Source organism: Chenopodium album, chromosome 6, assembly GCF_948465745.1.
Source record: "Chenopodium album chromosome 6, dcCheAlbu1.1, whole genome shotgun sequence".
Taxonomy (NCBI): Eukaryota; Viridiplantae; Streptophyta; class Magnoliopsida; order Caryophyllales; family Amaranthaceae; genus Chenopodium; species Chenopodium album.
In genome coordinates, this window is record NC_137839.1 from 74700566 (window position 1) to 74720693 (window position 20128).

A 20128-nucleotide genomic window follows, 5' to 3' on the forward strand; every position below is an offset into this window, starting at 1 on the left:
ACGATTCTTATAACAAATTTGCAAACTCAAAATTTATTAATCGATCTTTCTTTTAGACTTTTAATTTTTAGTACACATACGGGTACTTTTGTTCTTTCATAATAATGCACCAAAACTCTTCTTCTTTAATGCACAATAACTCTTTTTAAAGAAAAATAGAAGTTGGAGCATGATCACCCATTCACCCAAGTGTTAACTAAATCATTAGATCCGAACTGCTGTGCAGAAAGCAATACCATCCCAAAGAAAATTCTAGTAGGTCAACTGTTTGCTTCTTTTTGTATTTTTTTTTTCCTTTTATAAATTTTTTGGCTCAAGTTCTTGATATAGTGGGATTTCTTGAGTCTTGAGATAGATTCTTTCAATGATTTCTCCGAGTTGAAAGCCCCACTTAAATAGATTCTGTTATAAAGGTTTGGGTTTAAATCATCAAATGCTACCAACCCTGATCTTTTCTTTTTTCCACAAGCATATCCGACCCTTTTTTTACATTGTGTAGAATTGTGTAATTCTCCTTAGCGGAATGAGTATACCTAAAATACACAAGATATATCATTTATAGAATATTCACAAGATAATATAAATATTATCTAACACATTGTAACATCTCTTAATTAGATTTTACATTCTTTATTTTTGTAATAATAGATCTATAATAATCACTTCATCCCTTCACTTATATAATTGAGATCAATGACATTTGGTTAGATTACGAATAGTTATTGGATTGAACTTACAATGCTTCGGTCTATCAACCATATATATTTTGAGATTAACCATTTATAATCCAAAGTATTTAAGTAAAATATGATCTTTATTTGATACTTTTGAGATTAAAATTAGCTAGACATAGTTTGAAAAGCAAAATAATATAGAAACGAAAGATATTGTTTAACAACATCTAATAAATAACTTGATAGGTAGAAACTTGGATTTTTAGCTCTTCAAACAAATAATTTGCATTAATCTAGCTAGTCGAAGTGTAATTATCAAGACGGATCTTGAAGTAGCTTGACTAGGTTTGTAGCATCCGACTTAATAATAATTATTGCAATAACCTTTATTTTTTCTCAAACCTACAAACTTAATAATAATTATTACATTACATATTTCTCTCTCTTTCTTACCCCATTTTTACTGCTTGTTTATTATTTTTTTTCTCTAACTAACAATTAAATTATCTCTACTAACTATACTTTATATTATAAAATTCACCCTATGATCTTTATCCTAAAATTTTTCTAATACTTTGAACGAGTTTTATCATTCGTAAATAATCATTGCAATTATTACAAAACAAAAGAGTGTATAAACCAATAACCAAGCCTTGGTTGCAATTATTTAAGGTCTTTGGAGGAACAACAAACCAACACAATACACAACTACACAAGAAACAACAGCGTTACAATACTTACAAATCAACCTACTAGAAGAACGACAAAAAGTGAGATATTATTATAGATGCATCGAAAAACTAAATCGAAAGAACCAAAAAGATTGGACCCCACGTTTTAACTCGCTTATAAATCTATAGACTCGGTCACTCTCAAAGTCTCAATTCAATGACTCGTTCATTTTCCCATCAAAAAGAGTGAGGGCAATTTCGTCATTACACTTCTCCTAAATAATCCAAAACAAAAAAAAAAAAAAAAACGTATACATATAAACCGAGCAACGGAGCAAAGTTTATGAGATATAAATTTTCCAAATTTCTCTGATTCAATTCCTCAAAAAATGGCGTTAATTTTACAAAAACGTCGAAAAATGCGTTGCTTCGCTTTGATTAAATCCTAAAAAAGCGACGATTTTTCTCTATCCTTTCTGGGTTTTCTCCTCTGAACTCACAATTACACTGCTGTAAAAGTTTTAGGTAAGAATTTAATATTATTTTATATGTTTATAATTTCTTTTGTTCTTAATTTTATGATTTAATCAATTTATTTTAGTGTTCCATTCATGTACATTGTTATTACAAATTTTTTTCCAAGAAAGATTATTTTTGTATGTGCATGTAATTATAATTCCCCTGTTTTTAATTTTATGTATATATATATTTTTATAGGAATGGAGGAATTGAATAAAATTCTGTACATAGTGGTAGTCGATAATGATGAAAATAATAAGAAAAATAATGGTGAGAAGAAGGGTTCTTTTCATTATACGCGTTCACTTCTTCAAAGCACCCTACAACTTATGGGATGTAAACCTCGTTACGCTACCAAGGTAAACTCTTTTATTATTTTGTTATCGTTTTTATGTTGTATCCTCGTTGTTTGAAATTTTCTACATGTTTAATATAATAAAGTTATGCGCGTTGTTTGTGCAAGTTTTAAATGCAAACTTAAAACCTTAGACGTTTGTAATTCTCTCTACACTAGAAAAGGGGAAAAATAAGTTACTCGAACGTTGCACTTTTGAACATGTGTTCCTTAAATTGGTGTTTTGGTATGTCATGTAAGTTGAGCCAACTAGAATATTAATTGCATGTTTGGTTGTTTGAAATCAAAATACTAAAAAGTGTAATAAAATGAAGGTAGTTGAAGGAGGAAGTAAAGTATATGTAAAGTCTATTTATGTATAGTTTGCAAGAAGAAATAGATAGGGTTAAATTTGGTGCAAAGATGGGGAGTTTTAATGATTACTCTTGTTATCCTTATTCATAGGACAATTAATCAATAAAGCTAATTGAATAGATTGATACTTGTTGAATGATTTGAAAGATGAAAGTCATAGAAAAGATTTTTTAAACCTGTTATTTGTGTAAATCTTGAAACAAGACATCTCTTTACTTGTTTGGCTTGAATAGAAGAGTATCTTCCCTTGTTTTCGTTCCAAATTAAATGTTACTTTGTCCTAACCCCTCATATATAATTAAAGATATGACAGGATATTACAGAAAGATTCGTTGTTAAGGCCCCTCGTAACTAAAGATATGACATGATATTAACTAAAGATCTGTTGTAAAAATCTTTGGTTATTGCTGTATTTTGAAAGAGCTTGTTAGTTGCAAGTTCACTTGCTTTAGAAAGATTCATATTCTGTTTCCTAAAGTCTAAGCTATTTTCAATATTCTTAGATATTGGTTTACTTTATACCCACTATACTTTGCACTTACAAGCTTTGGTTGCCTTTATCTAGTTTGCTGGTTTTAGAACTAATTTGTTGATTCCCCCCCCCCCCCTCCCCTACTATACTTTGCACTTACAAGCTTTGGTTCCCACACACCTCATTTCACTTCAATTACCTATGTTAGATCCTCGGCATTCTGTAATGGGTAGGACACTTGAAGGTCTGGAACGCTTCATTATGGCCAACATCATGGAAATCTTTCAAAAATAGCTGATTCGGGTACATGGACATGTAGCCAACTAGCCATGTCGGACTAGATGACCAATAAATCCACTTTGATTAGATAAAAATTTCGTTTTTACAATGTTTAGCAAGCAATTGAATTAAAAAGAGAGAATTCAAGAATTTTTTCATTCAATATATGGTTCTGAATCTTCTGATTTCAACAAATTCTTAGTTTTCCTATACGATATATCTATGCCTTAGTTTTCACTTTTCAGTGTGCATAATCTTAGGCAATAGCACAAAAGAACATAGGTAGTGTAACATTTAATGGAATCTGATGTCCTGAATGATAGATCTGTGCATGGATCTCTTCGATTTTTCATCAATCAAATGCACTGGTTTTTAATGATAAGCTGTTGATACATTACCCTGAGTTTTTACTCATAAATCTTGATAATTGTTTGATTGATTGTTGTTAAACATGCAACTGTTTTATCAAATTTCACTTTATATGATGTAAAGCTGCTTTAGTTTTGGACCTTTTGGTATAGTTACATGACAACTTTCATTTGCTACAAATTCCCTTGAATTTACGTTCCTTTTATTCCCTTTGTTTAGATTAGTAAGAGGGTATTTGAAAGCGTGCAAAGTCAAAGCTTTAAGGATGACAAAGACATTGTAGGAAGATTTAACTCCAATGCTTCAAGTACTCAGCTGGTTAAGTCTGAAGAAAAAGAAGAAAGTAGTAAGAATGTGCCTTCTGAGTTGTACAAAAGGCGCACAACTGTAACCATCAGCAGGGACAAGTTCTTAGACGTTGTCTGTGATGCTCTTGCTGAATATAAATACATCGGTCCCAATCAAAGGGCAGACCTGATTTTGGCTTGCAGGTAGATTCCTGCCTTTCAATTATATCATATCATCTATATGGTAGCTCTTTGTATGCAGGGTGAAGTATTTAAATTTTTTTCTTTGTTTGGTTCGTGAGAATATGATGCATCAAGCCAGAATTCTTGACTTCTTTATTGCTTATTTTACAAAAACAGTCCAACTTTTCATTAACAGCATTATATTTCCAAGAATTTAGTTTCCTTCTAAGGTCTTATAGATACAGTATATTTTGCTTCATGATTTTCTGAAAAATTGTACTTAGAAAACATATTTGTTGTCGGCCAGTCAAGGTAATTGTGATCATTCTTTGTAGTTTTTGTGAATATGGATGGGATATCTTTTACCGAGCAATGTATATTAGTTAGATAGTATCTGTATATACTTGTTTCACATGCTCAGGAACTTCTTTATGGTTACAGGATTCGTGAAAGGAAGGGATCTCTAACTGTCCTGTTGTGTGGCACTAGTGGCTGCGGAAAGTCCACATTGTCTTCAATACTGGTATTCATAGATTCTTCACGTCAGTGTTAACTGTCAACATTAGGTAGCATCTTTATGTTCTTATTCTGGTGAATTTATCTGGTCTGTCGCTCTCCCTTAGTCTGAACTGTGTGAAGTCTATCTCCCTGAGAATACTTGAGAGAGTATAGATACTTTATATGCTGATTGGATGTCTTTTATATATATAGTGTCGTCTTTGATCTTTAATCCAACAAAATTATTGTTATATTAAAATTGTACAATTTGTTTTCAGGCTAGCAGATTGGGAATCACAACTGTCATATCCACTGATTCTATCCGGCACATGATGAGGAGTTTTGTGGATGAGAAAAGTAACCCATTGCTGTGGGCTTCAACCTATCATGCAGGGGAGTGTTTAGATCCTGTTGCTGTTGCAGAAGCAAAATCTAGAAGGAAGGCTCGAAAGATGGCTGGAATGTCATATTCCATGTCTAAAAGTCAATCATGTGATCCATCTCAAGACGAGAAAGCTGATAGCCTGCAGCCAGAGGCAGTTGGTAACAACACTGAACAGTTCATAAGTCCAAAACAAATGGCTGTTGAAGGATTCAAAGCCCAAAGTGAAATGGTCATTGAGAGTCTTGAACGCCTTATTACTTCATGGGAAGAAAGGAAAGAATCAGTAATCATTGAAGGGGTGCATTTGAGTCTCAATTTTGTGGTGAGTATATAGCTGCATAATCCCATGCTTATAAGTTGCTCCTTTTATCCTATGTTAATCTGTACATTTGAGATTTGCACGGAGAGGAAGGGGAAAAAAAAAAAAAAAAAAAAAAAAAAGAAATATACATTGTATATGTGGATTAATGTGCAAAAGAGGTAGTAATACATTTCACTCAGTAAACTTCTTTTTTGTATGTTTGCAGATGGGACTCATGAAGAAACATCCTTCAATAGTACCTTTCATGATATACATATCAAACGAAGATAAGCATTTAGAAAGATTTGCTGTTCGTGCTAAGTACATGACACTAGACCCTTCGAAAAACAAATATGTGAAATACATCCGAAATATTAGGAGAATACAAGAATATCTCTGCAACCGAGCAGACAAGCATCTAGTGCCAAAAGTTAACAACACGAATGTTGATAAAAGTGTGGCAGCTATCCATGCCACACTCTTTAGCTGCCTAAAGAGGCGTGAAGCTGGGGAGCAGCTTTATGATCCTGCTACCAACACTGTGAGTATCATTTCTGAGGAATATAAGAATCAATGTGCTGCACATTCTTGGAACTCGAAGGGGATTTTTCAGTTGATTCAAAGGAAGGGGTCATCAAGGCATCTGATGGCTTTTGTCAACAATGATGGCTCTATTGCAAAGGCTTGGCCAGTTGATTCAACAGATAATAGTGGATCACCAATGTATGCGTCTTTGCAAATTGGTAAGGCAGAGCCTGTGAACATTCAGTTTGGTCCTTTCGGCATAAGTGCCTGGCCAAAGGATACTGGGGGAACTAGTCATGCTAGCAGCTTCGATGAATCTAGAACTGATTGGCTTTGTACTGAGACTAGCAGTAGATGCTACTCTTCTTGCTGCAGCTCTCCTCGGGTTCCTAGTGGACCGGCTAAGAGGGTAATTCTCTATTTCCATTTGAACCTTTCTACCAAAACATCTTATTTTTCCAGGAATGCATACAATGAATTTGAAGAGAGTGGCGTTCCTGACTTTAGTATAACTAATTGTTTACACAGGTCAAGGAGGAACAATCAGTTTCCGGCAGTGATGAAGAGGTTGACGACCTTCCTGAGCTAGACAGTGATGAAGATCTCAGTGATGGTGACAAACATACTCATGATGAAGAGGTATTCATCTATACTCAAAACTAAAGTTTCTGCTGAGGTTTTTTTAACATTAAATGAATTCTGATGTGCTGAATATCAGTATATTGAAACTCGAATACCATTCTAGCAACACACAATCTTCTTTTCTAGATACAAATCCTCTTGTAGGAACGAGGTTTAGACTATACATTATCTGATTATCTTGAATAAGGATGCACAATTAAGGAACGCAAGAGTATGATCTGATATGTCACCTTATTTACCTTGCTCCTTTGGTGGTATACTAGTATACAACTATATACATATAAACACAAGTGTTGGTATTTGTTCACTTTGTTTATTTGGGCCTTGTCAAATTGGGCTCATGGGCCTTATATAACTTTGGGCTCTTAGCTTGGTTTATGCTGGATATTTGTGTTGACAGTACGACTCTACATTAGTTCCTTAATGGGCTTTTGGGCTTACCAACCTGTTCTAACTAATAGTTTCTCTCTAGACAATATACTGCATGATCATCAGAAATGTGTAACAAAGTTGTGTTTAAGAAAACTCCTACAGATGGTGATCCTGTGTTTGGTTTTAATGCTCCAAAAGATTGACTTTGGCCCCGTTCTCTTCACCTTATTTTTGCTGAAATGAAATTATTTTTACTGAAACAAAATTATATTTGTTGAACTTAAATTATTTTTACTGAACTTAAATTAATTTTACTGAAATGAAATTATTTTTGCTGAACTGAAATTATTTTTACTGATTTTCTATTATAATTCTTCTTTAAGAAAACTGAATTTTACTGAACTGAACTCATTTTTACTGAACTGAAATTATTTTTACTTAATATTATTTTTTTAAGGTGAAGAGAACAGGGCCTTTGTTACTAGTGAACAGTTTCATAAAATTATATGATTGTCGACTTATAATAATGTTCAACTCTAAGCAGATTGAAGGTTCTGTTGATGAGGAATCGACTAAATCAGATGAGGAGTATGATGAACAAGAGAACACTTACAATGATGAAGAGTACACAAATAACTTATCTAATTTTCTGAAGAACAATAACAATAAATGTGACAAATTTCCTCCAACTCTTAACATGTTTTTGAGAGCTCAGGGCGAGCCTTTGTTTGAGCAAAATGGCTCTAACTCTACCCTGCTTGAAGAACAGATGAGAATCAGATCATGTCGTATATAAGCACTATTAACGCGATAAAACACTTCTACAGCATATCTGCTACTAGTTAGTAAGCATGATGATGCTACTGATCCTGTTATCTCTGAAGCCCGTAAAAGATAAAACTAAAACTACAGTTTTGTTTACTTTGTATCTCTTTTCTTAGCTCAGTAGTAAAAATTAGAGCTGTGTTTGTATAGTTAAAAGGCTGGTTTTGTTGTAACTTTAATCTTTCTTTTTTGTTGTTTTCGTTATAATCATCGTTGTATTTCTTGCTGTTACGATGTTAAGTGAACATGAATAATGTCTGTTGGTGAGATCAAGATGCTAAGTTTGTCTGTAATATACATATGCAGTGCTATATGCTGTCATATTGATACAAGTTGGCTAGTATGTCAAATTGATAAATTAAACATGCTATTTGAAATCCTTGTGTGATTCACAAAAATGTTTTGGTGACTCAGATTTAATGACTGAAATATCTCAAAAGAAAAGTGACATTACATCACACTAGTTTGGTTTAACAGATTTTTCTAATTTAATGGGTGGACTCGTCATACAATTTCTTGTGAGTTACGATGATTCATGTAATCATGTTAGTCGACTCCAAATCATTTTGGGACTAAGGTTTTATTGTTGTTGTAATGAGTAGACTTGTCAAATTAACTTGATCCAAATTATCAAATGTGAAATGACTTTATTCAAATCAAATTCGATCATACCCTATTATATATAATTTAACCAATTAAAGATTGAACTGTTAAAGCAGCTTGATTTGAATAACAATTTGATTAAAACTAATTGTTTTAAAATGAAAAATTGATTAACAATAGACATGAATTTGACAAATTGATTAACAATAGACATAAATGTGACCTGACTGCTTCAAAAAAAAAAAATGTGACCTGACCCAATTTCAAATCGAATGAGTAGTCGAACAAAACCAACGTGTTTGCCACTTGGCTAGTTCTAGTTGATGACAAAATAAGGTGGTCGATTCCAATTATTAATGAGGGCGTGGCTAGTATGAGGTATGGCCTAATAAAACAGCTAATAAAAATGAGATAATCGCCCTACCAAAGTGGCAAAATGGGTCCAATTCAGTAATGAAAGATGACTAGTTGTGCTCTAAACTCTAATAGATAAGCCTCATTAGAGTGGTGGAGGCTGCTAAAACTATTCTATAGTTTATAGGGCCGTAATAAAAATGAATATGTTTGCTTACGCGCATAAGGAAATACAATACATTTCTTTGACCCTATATAACATGAAGAAACCATGCATAACAAGTATACTTAAATAAATATTCCAATCTTTTCCAAAATTGACCATCACGGATTTTTTTATTTTTATTTTTTAATTATTATTATTGTTATTTTAAAAAAAAAAGCCTTTGAGGCGAAGTTTTGGTTGAAAAAGCCTTTGAGGCAAAGTTTTGATTGAATCAACTCGATTCATATACTTTAATTTAATTTGGATCTGCATATATGTAAGGTGTCACTCATTTAATTTGTTATTTTAGGTTACTTTAATTTTATTTGGATTTGCATACATGTATGGAACAAATTCAATATTCATTTTAAGCATACCAACAATTGATAAATGTTAAACATGTTAATTTAGATTAAATTAAAGTAGTACTCATGTTTAAATAATTTAATGCCAAATTTAAGGTAGTTCTAGAACTAGGCCATGTATTTATCATTGGATCGGACAATTTGGGCGTAATTAATAATGTGATTCAATTAATTTTAAATTTGCGGCTCACTTATCAACAAATCAACAAAAGTCTCCTCAACTAGAACGTACACAACATTTGACTAAAACTCTTTGACAAGTTTTATATTGATGTAATCTCTTTTGACTTACAAAATTTATTATAACAGCCAATGTTTGAAAACCAAAATTAGAGGAATATGTCATAGTTCAACCAATCAATATCTTTGAACTTTCTCCATAATCATATAATGCCACTCTAATTACGTACTTACTCCAAATTTAGTAATTTGATTTGATAACCGGTTCATAAGCTCATAGATTATGTTGTTTGGTTAGTAGTTGTAAAGTGCCTAATTAGCCAATTCTAATCTACTTCAGAATTTAAAAAAATATCAATATTGCGTTGTAATATAAGTATCATATTAAATTAAAAGATATACCATTGAAAGTAGAGAGGGGATGAGATATGAATCCGTGACTTTTGTGTCACGCGGTCTCTAATACGAGGTTAAAAGATCAAGTCAACCAAAAGTTTAAGTTGACGGTTGAAACCCAAAAATATATTTTATACTCTATCAATTAGAATAAAAACACTCTCATCAAACTATATATAACTCATCTCGCATTAATTATATATAGCTCATATCACAATAATTATGAGTAATTACCAAAAAAAAATAACTTTATCTTCCAATAATCTCATGCTTATTAATAAGGGTTAGGATTATTTTTATATTAGCGTAATATATAGTTAGTGAAGTCATATTCAACTATTAGTGGAAGTGAAAATTAATAGCAAAAAAAAATCAAAAGATGTTGGTGGGATAGAATAATTAATTGTTTTTAATAATACTCCGTAGTATATATTTTTTTACTCCGTATATGTTTGTTAAAAAAAAAGTACTAATATTAATCATATGGATTTAGCTCCAATAGAAGTCAAAATTGTGTGTGTGTAAATAGTGTACAAGTGGTATCTAAACATTTATTTTACTATACCTAGAACAAATGAATTATTGGGGTTTTGAAGTGATATTTGAGGAAATGTGTTCTCTATATATGTATCATGGCATAAACTAGATTATACTCAATTTAGATATTTTTATCTTTTGTATGAAAAAAATGATATTTTTATGGCACACAATATAACAATCATGTGCAATAGATATACAACAATTTAACAATTTATCTACTTCATATTTGACATCTACTAGATATACAACAATCATGTGCAATAATTTATATTGTTTTATACATAATAATACTTTTAACTATAATAGTATGTGTATATAATATAATATTTTTTATAATATAAAAAAGTATATGTATATAATATAATATTTTATAACACGTGTCCTCCATACCAAGTGTAGTCTCAATCACCACTACACCAATTGAGACTACACTAGGTAGTGAGGACCTATGTTTGCTCCCCTGCAACAACAATCGGAAGGGGAATGAAACCTAATAACCTAGAATTGATCCTCAAATCTGGATTAGCCCAAAGGAAGAATTGGATAGGACACCCAAAACTCAATGCATATATGACGGGAATGAACTTATCCTTTATCTATCTTATACAAAACTCCAAAGTCTAAATTTTTTTTCAAAATATAATAATAACATTTGTAAATTTTTTTTTTAATATGAAAGATATAAACCTATCAAAATGTATATATAGTTAAATTGTTTAATAACTTATATCGAATGCATAGTTTTATTAAAATTATTTGCATGTAATCATTAAATGTGTTGGATGTTGTGTAGCCATGCAATGTCCAAAACTTTAGTTGAACGACTTTGATTTAGTGATTGTACGGTAAAAAAATATTGACTTCGATCTTGAAATCTAATAGTCTAATAAATTCTAAATAGAAAAATTAAAACAAAAGGAAATGAAAATAGTAAATGACTTTAAATATTGAAATAAACATAACCTTTTAAATCAATTTAGCGAATTCAAGAGATAATTTTAAGGCTTTTAAAATTAAATGGGGGAAAATATATGTAAAAAGAACATTTTTAGATATATAAATGTCCATGCACTATTATAAGAGTTTTGTTAACCTTTTTATAATTAAGGTAGGGATAAATCTTAGTAATATATACTCCGTATATTTTATTTATATAAAATTATCAGTATCCAATATCCATACCTATATACGAAGTATTTGTGTTGTATACTATATTTAATCAGTTGTTGGTTATATATGTGATTATATAATATATAGTTTTTGGCACAATGTTTAACTTAGGAAATTATATGTTCTGGTAGGTCAAATATAAGGTTATTATTGTGTTTATAGATTTAATGAGTGCGACGGGTAAATAAAACATGTATATATTAGATTGATTGTAGCTATTGATGCGGATGGTATGATAAGAAACTTTTATTTTTTTTCTCAACGGGAGATATAAATAAATTAGTCTACTTCTTATATAGCTATGTGGAATATTATTCAATTATTTTTCAATTAATAAAATAACATTATAAAAAAATTAAAAGAAATTCAAATAACATAAAATACTATTCAAATAACGTTCCTTTATTTTTTTTTTATTGACCATTAGTAACCAAGTTCTTTAATAGTAAATGAATTACCTTTGTTTTTATTTTTATTTTTCCTAGGGGTCGGTTTAATAATTTGATTTGTAAATCGTGCATCGCACGGGCACTATGCTAGTTTATTTTACTATACCTAGAACAAATGAATTATTGGGGTTTTGAAGTGAATTTGAGGAAATGTGTTCTCTATATATGTATCATGGCATAAACTAGATTATACTCAATTTAGATATTTTTATCTTTTGTATGAAAAAAATGATATTTTTATGGCACGCAATATTTTTAATTTTGTAGATCACTACATTACACGAGTTTAAAATCTAGTCAAACTAAAAGACTTTAACAATGTTCACACATGTCTCTTTTAATGTATTTTGTAATTTATACATACCGAAAAAAATAAAATAAACTCGTGTATAATCTTGTTACATTTATCACAATATATATTTTTTTTGCAAAATATTAAATTTTCATAATATTTTTTAGGGAAATTATCAATGGTACACCTAAGGTTCGGGCTTTTATCAATGGTACACCAACTTAGTTTTTGTTTATCAGCGGTACGGTACACCCAAGGTTTAATACACTCATCTACAGTAACCCTAACATTAATCAAACGTTAATTAAAGGTTAATTTTAGGTTAATCCACTTTAAATGAAATGACTAATTTGCCCCCCTACTCCAAATACATTAAATCGCTCCTTTCAAACCTCAACTACCTATATTAAAAACTCCTAAGTCAGAAGATCGTTCATCTTCTTCTTCCTTCTCACTCTCTTTCCTGTTTCTACTGTTGTGAGGTTCCATAATCGACGGGCAAATTGAACAAAATTCTAGCAAATTCTGCACTTCATTGTTGATCGCTTAAGGTAAGTTTTCATCTGAGTCTTTGATTTTCTGACTTTCGCTTAGTTTTGGTAGTATATGAATTATTTGTTTAAATGGTTGAATTTTGGTTTCCATGTACAATTGTTAGCGAATTATGGTTTAAATTATGCACAATGTGCCTGTGATTATTATTTGTTGCTTTACTGTTGTATTTTTTGCACAAATAATTCGAATTGGGTGTGTTTGAGTAGATATATGTATGTTTGTGCGTGAAAAGGGAAAATCAGGAAGGAGGGAAACTATATATAGAGGAAGAGGGGGTGGGTAGGGTAGAGTACATAAAGGAGGGAAAATGAGGAGGGGAAAAAAAGGGAGGGAATGTTTTAAGTTAAAAATCGAATTAAACCCCAACTTAACCTTTACTTAACGTTTGTTTAACGTTAAGTGTATAGTTGATAATCGTGTGAAACCTTGGGTGTACCGCTAATAAACAAAAACTAAGTTGGTGTACCATTGATAAAAGCCCGAAGCTTGGGTGTACCATTGATAATTTCCTTATTTTTTAATAATTTAAAATATTAGTAATTGAATTGGTGCATTAAAAATTGGGGGGTGTTAAATACCGCCATCCAAAATTATCAAAACCGCCAACATTTAGTGTGAATGGACAATCATGTCCTTAGTACTTCACTACAATCTTCCCTCTTGCCATTAATCACTAACACCTTGACACCACCACCCTAATTGACGACTAACACCACCACCAACCCCACCACACTGACCGACGACGATCACCACCGCACTGGCAACCCCACCACCTTCCCTCCTTTTTTTTATTTTTAAATTTCATATTTTCAGGCAATCGCGGTAACCAAAGCCCAAAATGAATTACCGTGTATGGTAAACGGAGCCCAAAATCGGTTACCGTGTATATGGTAAACGGAGCCCAAAATCGGTTACCATGCATGGTACGTAACCGGAGCCCAAAACCAATTACTGTGCATGGTAACCGATTTTTGGGCTCCGGTTACCATAGAATCGGTTAAGGTGCACGGTAACCGGAGCCCAAAACCGGTTACCGTGCGTGGTAACCGGTTTTGGGCTCCGGTTACCACGGTTGCCTAAAATAAAAAAAAAAAATCACCACCTTCACGCCGACCAGGGAAGGTGGTGGGTTGTCATAGAGGGGGGTGTGGTGGGTCGTCGGTCAAAAGGGGTTGTGATCCCCGGTTGGAAGGGGTTGTGGGTTGTCGGAAGGATGAAGGGATGGTGAAGTAGTAAGGGTATGATTGTCCATTCACACCAAATATTGGCGGTGGTGATCATTTTTGTTGGCGGTGTTTAGCAATCCACTAAAAGTTTAGAATTCGTGACTAAAAAACGTGTTAACTGTAAAAAAAAAAAAAAAAAAAACAAAAAAAATCGGAGGAAGTATATAAATAACACAAGTAGAGGAGAGTGGAGTAAAGGGAAAACAAGAAACGGTTGGCAAACCGACCATCAAAGAAAGGGGAAGTCTGATAAAAGAGTATTTGCATTTTGCAGTTGCCAAACTTCCTAAATTCCCTCCTTTTACTCGTCTTTCTTGTTATTCTTCTTCTTCTTCTTCTTCTTCCTTTTCCCACTTTCTTCTCTCTTTATTCTTTCATCATTAGATTCCTCCACCATTATTAACCCACTCTTTAATTTCTTCTTTTTTTTCTTCAAAAATCTCTCTTTTTTCCTCTGTTTAACAAACCCCCTTTTTTCTCAGTTCTTTTCTTGGTTTTTTTGTTATGTTTTGGAGTCGAAAGCGTTCTTCAATGAACCCAAAACCTGTTGTTTCTACTTCTTCTAAGCACATCAAGGTTTTTTTTTTTTTTTTTTTTTTTTTTTTTTTTTTTTTTTTTTTTTTTTTGATATTAGTTTATAATTCTTGATTTGCACTCCTTTTTAGTAAAATTACTGTTATCTGAAGTAATTGTGATTGAACTTGAGATTTTTTTTAAATCTTTTTTTAGGATTTTGTTGTTTAATCTCTGCAGAAGTATGTTATTCGATAGAAAGACAAATTCTTGATGGTCCATTATTAAAATCTAAATTTTAAAGCATTGTTGAAATTTTCTATTTCTCAATCTTAAATGAAATCTCAACTTATTATTGATTTTTTTTTTTTTTTTATTGATGATTTGATGAAATCAATACTTTTTTTAATGCTAATTAAGTAATTGATGTATTTATGCAAGTCCTTGAAATTCTCACTCAATTTATGAAATTCAGTATTTCTGATTAACATTTATAAAAAATAATATAAAGTCAAAAGAAATAATGGAAAATTGGTTTTGTTTGCAGATACTGGAGGGGCTTCTTAAGTTACCAGAAAATAAGAAGTGTGCTGATTGCAGAAGCAAGTATGAATATACACTAGCTTAAGCTTATGTGATGAGTTTAATTAGTGTAGGATTATCTTTAATTCCCTTTAAATTATTTGATTACTAAGGTTATTTTGTTACTATGTGTTTATTGCAGAGCTCCTAGATGGGCCAGCATCAATCTTGGGATATTTATATGCCTTCAATGTTCCGGAATTCACCGGAGTCTTGGAGTACATATATCTAAGGTGTTTATTTCTTCGAACTTTCGTGTTTGTAGCATTGTTTATTTCACTTATTTCAGGTCTAATAGGTTTCTTTAAGATGAAGGCTACCTACGTATAAATTACAACTAAAATAAGTTTTAATAAGGTCTAATAAGTTCATTTAAGTTTGGATAAGCTCAGATAAGTTCAAATAAGTACAAATCAGGTGAATAGATCAATAGTGTAATATTGTACACTTATAGACTCATAATACATTAATACTTGTGATGAAACAATTTCTTAATTTGTTGTTATTCTTTGGTCTTACACTCGAACATGCTATATTAGATGAATTAGTACTTTAAGAAGGTTGTTTTTGTGGTTTAAGGAAGCTAGGAATTAATGAAGTTGATGATATTTAGTTCTCTTAAGTTGTTGCACTCCTAGAGAATCATCTATCATCTATGTCAAAGTTTTGTATTCTGTGAACAAGTAGCAGCTTTGCTTTCCTTTATATGTTAAGCTTAGAGTGTAAAAATTAAAAACTTGCTTGTGATCCTGCATGTTTTATCGTCTTCTTCAAAGTTATGTTGCTATTACAGTGTTATTTAAAACATTGATCTTACTGCAGGTGCGATCTACCACTCTAGACACATGGCTCCCGGAGCAGGTTGCCTTAATGCAAGGTAATTGTAGTTCATTTGTATCAAATGTGCGAGTAAATCTTTCCACTTGATGTATGGTCTTCTGTATTCTGGATTTGAGTTCTGTGATACGGAGTAATGGTTTTGCGTTTTGACATACTGTTTTGCAGCCGTGGGTAATGACAAGTCCAATGCCTACTGGGAAGCGGAGTTGCCTGTAAACTATGATAGCAATCAAATTGAAAATTTCATACATGCAAAGTACGGACTCATAGAAAAATTGGTATTGGATGGTGTTGTTTTGCCTGAACGTGTCCAAAAAATTTCCTGTCAAATTGTTTAAGGCCCCCTTAGATGTTTTCTAACACAAACTTAATTGTCAGGTATGTTGAAAAACGATGGATTCCAAGGGAATCGAAAGCCAGGCTGATTTCAAGCTCTAGTTCTAAAGAACAGTTAACTTCTAGTCGTTCAACAAGGCGCTTTGGTGCCATTGCAGAATGGACTAACAATCAACATATATGCAAGGAGAGAAGAGATTGCTCAACGGCTGAAAGAGACAACAGGGCAAGCTCAAGTCCTAGCAATACTGAAGATTTAACAGGCAATAAAAATGAACATCAACAACAGGAAAAGAAAGAGAACTGTCAACCATCTATGAAATACAGTACTCTTAAATCGAAAAGTGTTAATGGAAAACCTACAGAACCAGCACAAGTACTTACTCTTTCCTTCTTTTTGTGTCCTCTTTCTTACCAGAACATGTAGCTTTTTGTTCGTTTTAAATCTGTTTTTGCTTGAGATAATAAATGTTGCCATAGACATTCGTAGTTGGAATCTAAAATTTCAAGCAAGAACTGCCTTTTGGTCTTAATTCTGGTTTTCTTTCTTGCGTATTGCTGTTATTCCTCCAACTACTGATTCAGTGAATAACTAGTACTTAATAAAAGCTTTGTGCTATTATATACCATCATATAGCATCACATTATCTACGAACAATTGTACAACATGTTGTCGGATGGGATGTTGCTTTCAGTTAATAGCTTTGCTTACATGGCTGATGTGCTGAACAGGTCATCCCTAGAATACTTCCTAATGCCAGCTTGTGGAAGTCAGAACAAGAACAATTGAAAATCAAATCGTCAACTGCTAATGCCATGACTGCTGTCCCTTCTTCGAAAGCTGATCCTGAACTTTTCATAACACTAAGCATGGATGATTCTTCTGACAATGACTCAAGTTTTGATACAAGTTCATGGGTTCATTTTGATTGTAAGCTCCCTGCTCTAAGTATCTTTTCTTTTATTTAAGATGCGTTCTTTAACTCTCTTTCCCTTCGATTGTGCTTCTTAGCTTAATCTATGGTTACACGCAGCTGACCAAGAATCATCAACATCAGAAGGAAAGGTTGTTCCAAGTTCAGCTGTAGAAAAAGCCTCTATTCATGAGCCAAAGTTGAATCTAAAATCTTCAGAAAGTAAGGTCAACACTGAACCAACAACCGGGGATGTCCTAATGATGACAGCTCCATTTTCAAATGGAAATTCTGGTGAACATCAGAAATATGTTACAAACGATAATCAAAGCCACCGTTCAGAGAAGGTACATTTTCCTTTTATTTATATGCTCTATAGTTATAGGAAGAAAGATAGGTTTCATATGATTCATGTTGATAGTAAAACTTGTTAGAAATTCTCCATATGTGTTTTGACTGGCATTAAAGCGATTCCCCTGGTTCTAAAGCATCCAATTAGAGAAGGTAGCTACTTTATTAATTTTAGCCTACGAGTAGGAATCATTCTTCTTTATCTGTGATGATATAGTCCGGTTGTAAATTAAATTTAAAGATGCTGGTCTGGCTAGATAGAAATATCATACTCGGGTTCATTTTCCTAATTGTTTAAGTACTGAAGTATACTTCTAGGTGGCTCCATCCATTGTTGGACCCTTAGAGTAAGGAAGGTGCACTTTATCATAACAATAATTTCCTTTGAATCTCTATAAGCATTAAAGAAAGAATTCTTTGTTAATCAAACGGAGAGAGGGCTCATGAGTAAATCCTCTCTGTAGAATCCTCCCGCTGTTTCTGCTTTTCTTTTTCCCGCCAGAGCAAAACAAATCATTTAAGGGCTTATCGATAGATTTGTTATGTCCTACTTTTTTCTTAATTAATCATCAAATATATATCTTCAAAACTAGAAGTTACTCCGTTTAGCAATTAGGAAAGGTGCTTAATTTACTTCATGTGTAGGTAGCGTAGGTTTCAAAAGGAAGTTTTAGCTGTACTTCATTCCTAAGAAGCACTATTTTGTGTAATACTTCCTCCACTTGACATGCTTGCTTGCTGCTTCCAAGTTCCAATTAAACAGCATACAGAAGCCTACTTCCTTGGAACTCTAAAATTTTACTACTTCCAATATTGCAATCCACTTTTACTAAACAACCCCTTATTACGGCATCATGTGATAAACTTGTGACATTCTTCCAACCTATCGTTAAGGATTTCATATTATTTTACTAAATAAACATCTGTAATAGTTTTGTCTATTATATGCCCCAAAATAGTGTATGTAATGTAACTCTTATTCTATGTAGAGAGGTCAAGACGACTCCTTTCCTATGAAAGGAAATCTAGAATCGCGTTAATATTTATTACTTTGCAGACTCTCTATAAGCAATAATCATAGGGGTATTTAAACTTTAAATCCCTTAATATTCTAGATGCAAACAGGCAGAAATTAAGGTGACAATGCAAGAGTTTGCCTGAATAGGCATTGAAATTATAGGATTAGTAAGGAAGCGATAGTATGAATCTTTTAGCACATTACCAGAAGCATGATGCCATTATAGTGAGAACTGTTTAAATTTAGACCTGACTTGTGGATAGCAAGCGGTTATAGGTTGTTGTCCTTTGAGCTTGAGATCAATGGGTGTGTATCGAAACAGAATTAGCTATAGAGGTAACGTGAAATCTTACTCCTGCAGCCCAACATGGTTTCCTCTCCTTCCGTCCATCTTCAAAGACTCGCATTGCTTGCTGAAGGTGTATCTTCTACAAATGCCCCGACTTCTGCTGGTAGTATCCATCATCAGACGAATGTAAATGAAAATGGTGTTTTACGCACAATAGGAACTCAGATGCCGGTAATTGAGACATTTCACATAATACTATCTTACACATTGAAACAATATGCCAAGTGCTTTGTGTTAACTAAATGTACTTGTATTATATGTCATAGGTGCAAAATTCCCAAACTGTGAAGTCGTCGATGAATTCTACTCCATACACAATTTCCAGGTAAGAGCGCGTATACAGAATATTTAATTTTTGATGCCAAGGTGCATCTGATATGATCTGGCCCTTTTCTATTCTGAATTTGTTATGCAAACTGTGCATTGTTCTGTTTGGAGAGCTTTAATTCTCTTTCACCTTCCCAACCGTGCATAAACTCGAACCATGAATTCCTGCAGCTTGTATACACCAGCAATTCCATTGAGAAGGGTGTCAACTGCACCATCAAGGAGGCCTCCTGCAGCATTGCCAGTATCAGGTTACGACTATGACTTCTCGTTCTTAACCCAAGGGATGTTCACAAAGCGATAGAAACGCTCCGAGCTCCATATTTGTCATTAAGTAAGGCAGATGTACAGGAAAATAAATTGCTTGTTTGATTGATTCAGTAAGTTAGGTCGTATTACTTGTAAAATGCAACTCTTTTTGTTTGGATATACTACACATCAATAGCATTCTTTTGGGGACAGTTGATACTTGGGGGAAATTTTGTCAGTGGATTAGGCTTTTTTGTTACTTAATACGGAGTATATCTATATTCTTAAAGATTTAATTACATCATAAACCGCGGATTTAGATAAGCTAATCTCATTTTCCTCAATTAGTGCCTTTATTAGCTCATACAGTATATAAAAAGTATGCTGACTTTGGCTTAAAATTTTTATCATAACCTTTTCAAATACCTACTTTGTTATAATATTTGATTTTTAGCAAATCACTTTAATTTATATAGTTCGAATATCGAATTTTCATTACTCATACGGTTGATAATTAGTAACACAATTAGTCAAATCTCACACTAAAATATGTACCGATCAAATTGAGACACTTAGGACCTGTTCTCATTTACTGAACTGAAC

At 32.6% G+C, this 20128-nt stretch overlaps 2 protein-coding genes across 2 annotated transcripts; both read left to right on the forward strand.

Annotated features, from left to right (window-relative positions):
- Positions 1 to 1704: 1704 nt before the first annotated feature.
- On the forward strand, positions 1705 to 7984 carry LOC145636311 (P-loop NTPase domain-containing protein LPA1 homolog 1-like). Its single transcript, XM_081687838.1, has 8 exons — positions 1705 to 1870; positions 2063 to 2223; positions 3913 to 4184; positions 4605 to 4686; positions 4940 to 5368; positions 5574 to 6281; positions 6401 to 6511; positions 7431 to 7984. Exons 2-8 carry the CDS (start codon positions 2065 to 2067, stop codon positions 7680 to 7682), a joined length of 2013 nt encoding a protein of 670 aa, XP_081543964.1. The 5' UTR covers positions 1705 to 1870; positions 2063 to 2064; the 3' UTR covers positions 7683 to 7984.
- A 6404-nt stretch (positions 7985 to 14388) lies between these two features.
- On the forward strand, positions 14389 to 19789 carry LOC145636312 (uncharacterized). The gene is made up of 11 exons (XM_081687839.1): positions 14389 to 14622; positions 15107 to 15165; positions 15284 to 15374; positions 15964 to 16018; positions 16147 to 16237; positions 16360 to 16693; positions 17050 to 17248; positions 17352 to 17578; positions 18962 to 19120; positions 19216 to 19274; positions 19448 to 19789. The coding sequence occupies exons 1-11, from the start codon at positions 14551 to 14553 to the stop codon at positions 19578 to 19580; spliced, it is 1479 nt and encodes a 492-aa protein (XP_081543965.1). The 5' UTR covers positions 14389 to 14550; the 3' UTR covers positions 19581 to 19789.
- The last annotated feature ends 339 nt before the right edge of the window (positions 19790 to 20128 follow it).

Coding starts and splice junctions, on each gene's coding strand:
- LOC145636311 (XM_081687838.1), top strand. CDS start 2,065: ATGGAGGAATTGAATAAAATTCTGTACATAGTGGTAGTCGATAATGAT. Junction 4,185..4,604: donor GACCTGATTTTGGCTTGCAG/GTAGATTCCTGC, acceptor TTATGGTTACAG/GATTCGTGAAAGGAAGGGAT. Junction 6,282..6,400: donor CTAGTGGACCGGCTAAGAGG/GTAATTCTCTAT, acceptor TTGTTTACACAG/GTCAAGGAGGAACAATCAGT.
- LOC145636312 (XM_081687839.1), top strand. CDS start 14,551: ATGTTTTGGAGTCGAAAGCGTTCTTCAATGAACCCAAAACCTGTTGTT. Junction 15,166..15,283: donor TGTGCTGATTGCAGAAGCAA/GTATGAATATAC, acceptor TGTTTATTGCAG/AGCTCCTAGATGGGCCAGCA. Junction 16,019..16,146: donor GCAGGTTGCCTTAATGCAAG/GTAATTGTAGTT, acceptor ACTGTTTTGCAG/CCGTGGGTAATGACAAGTCC.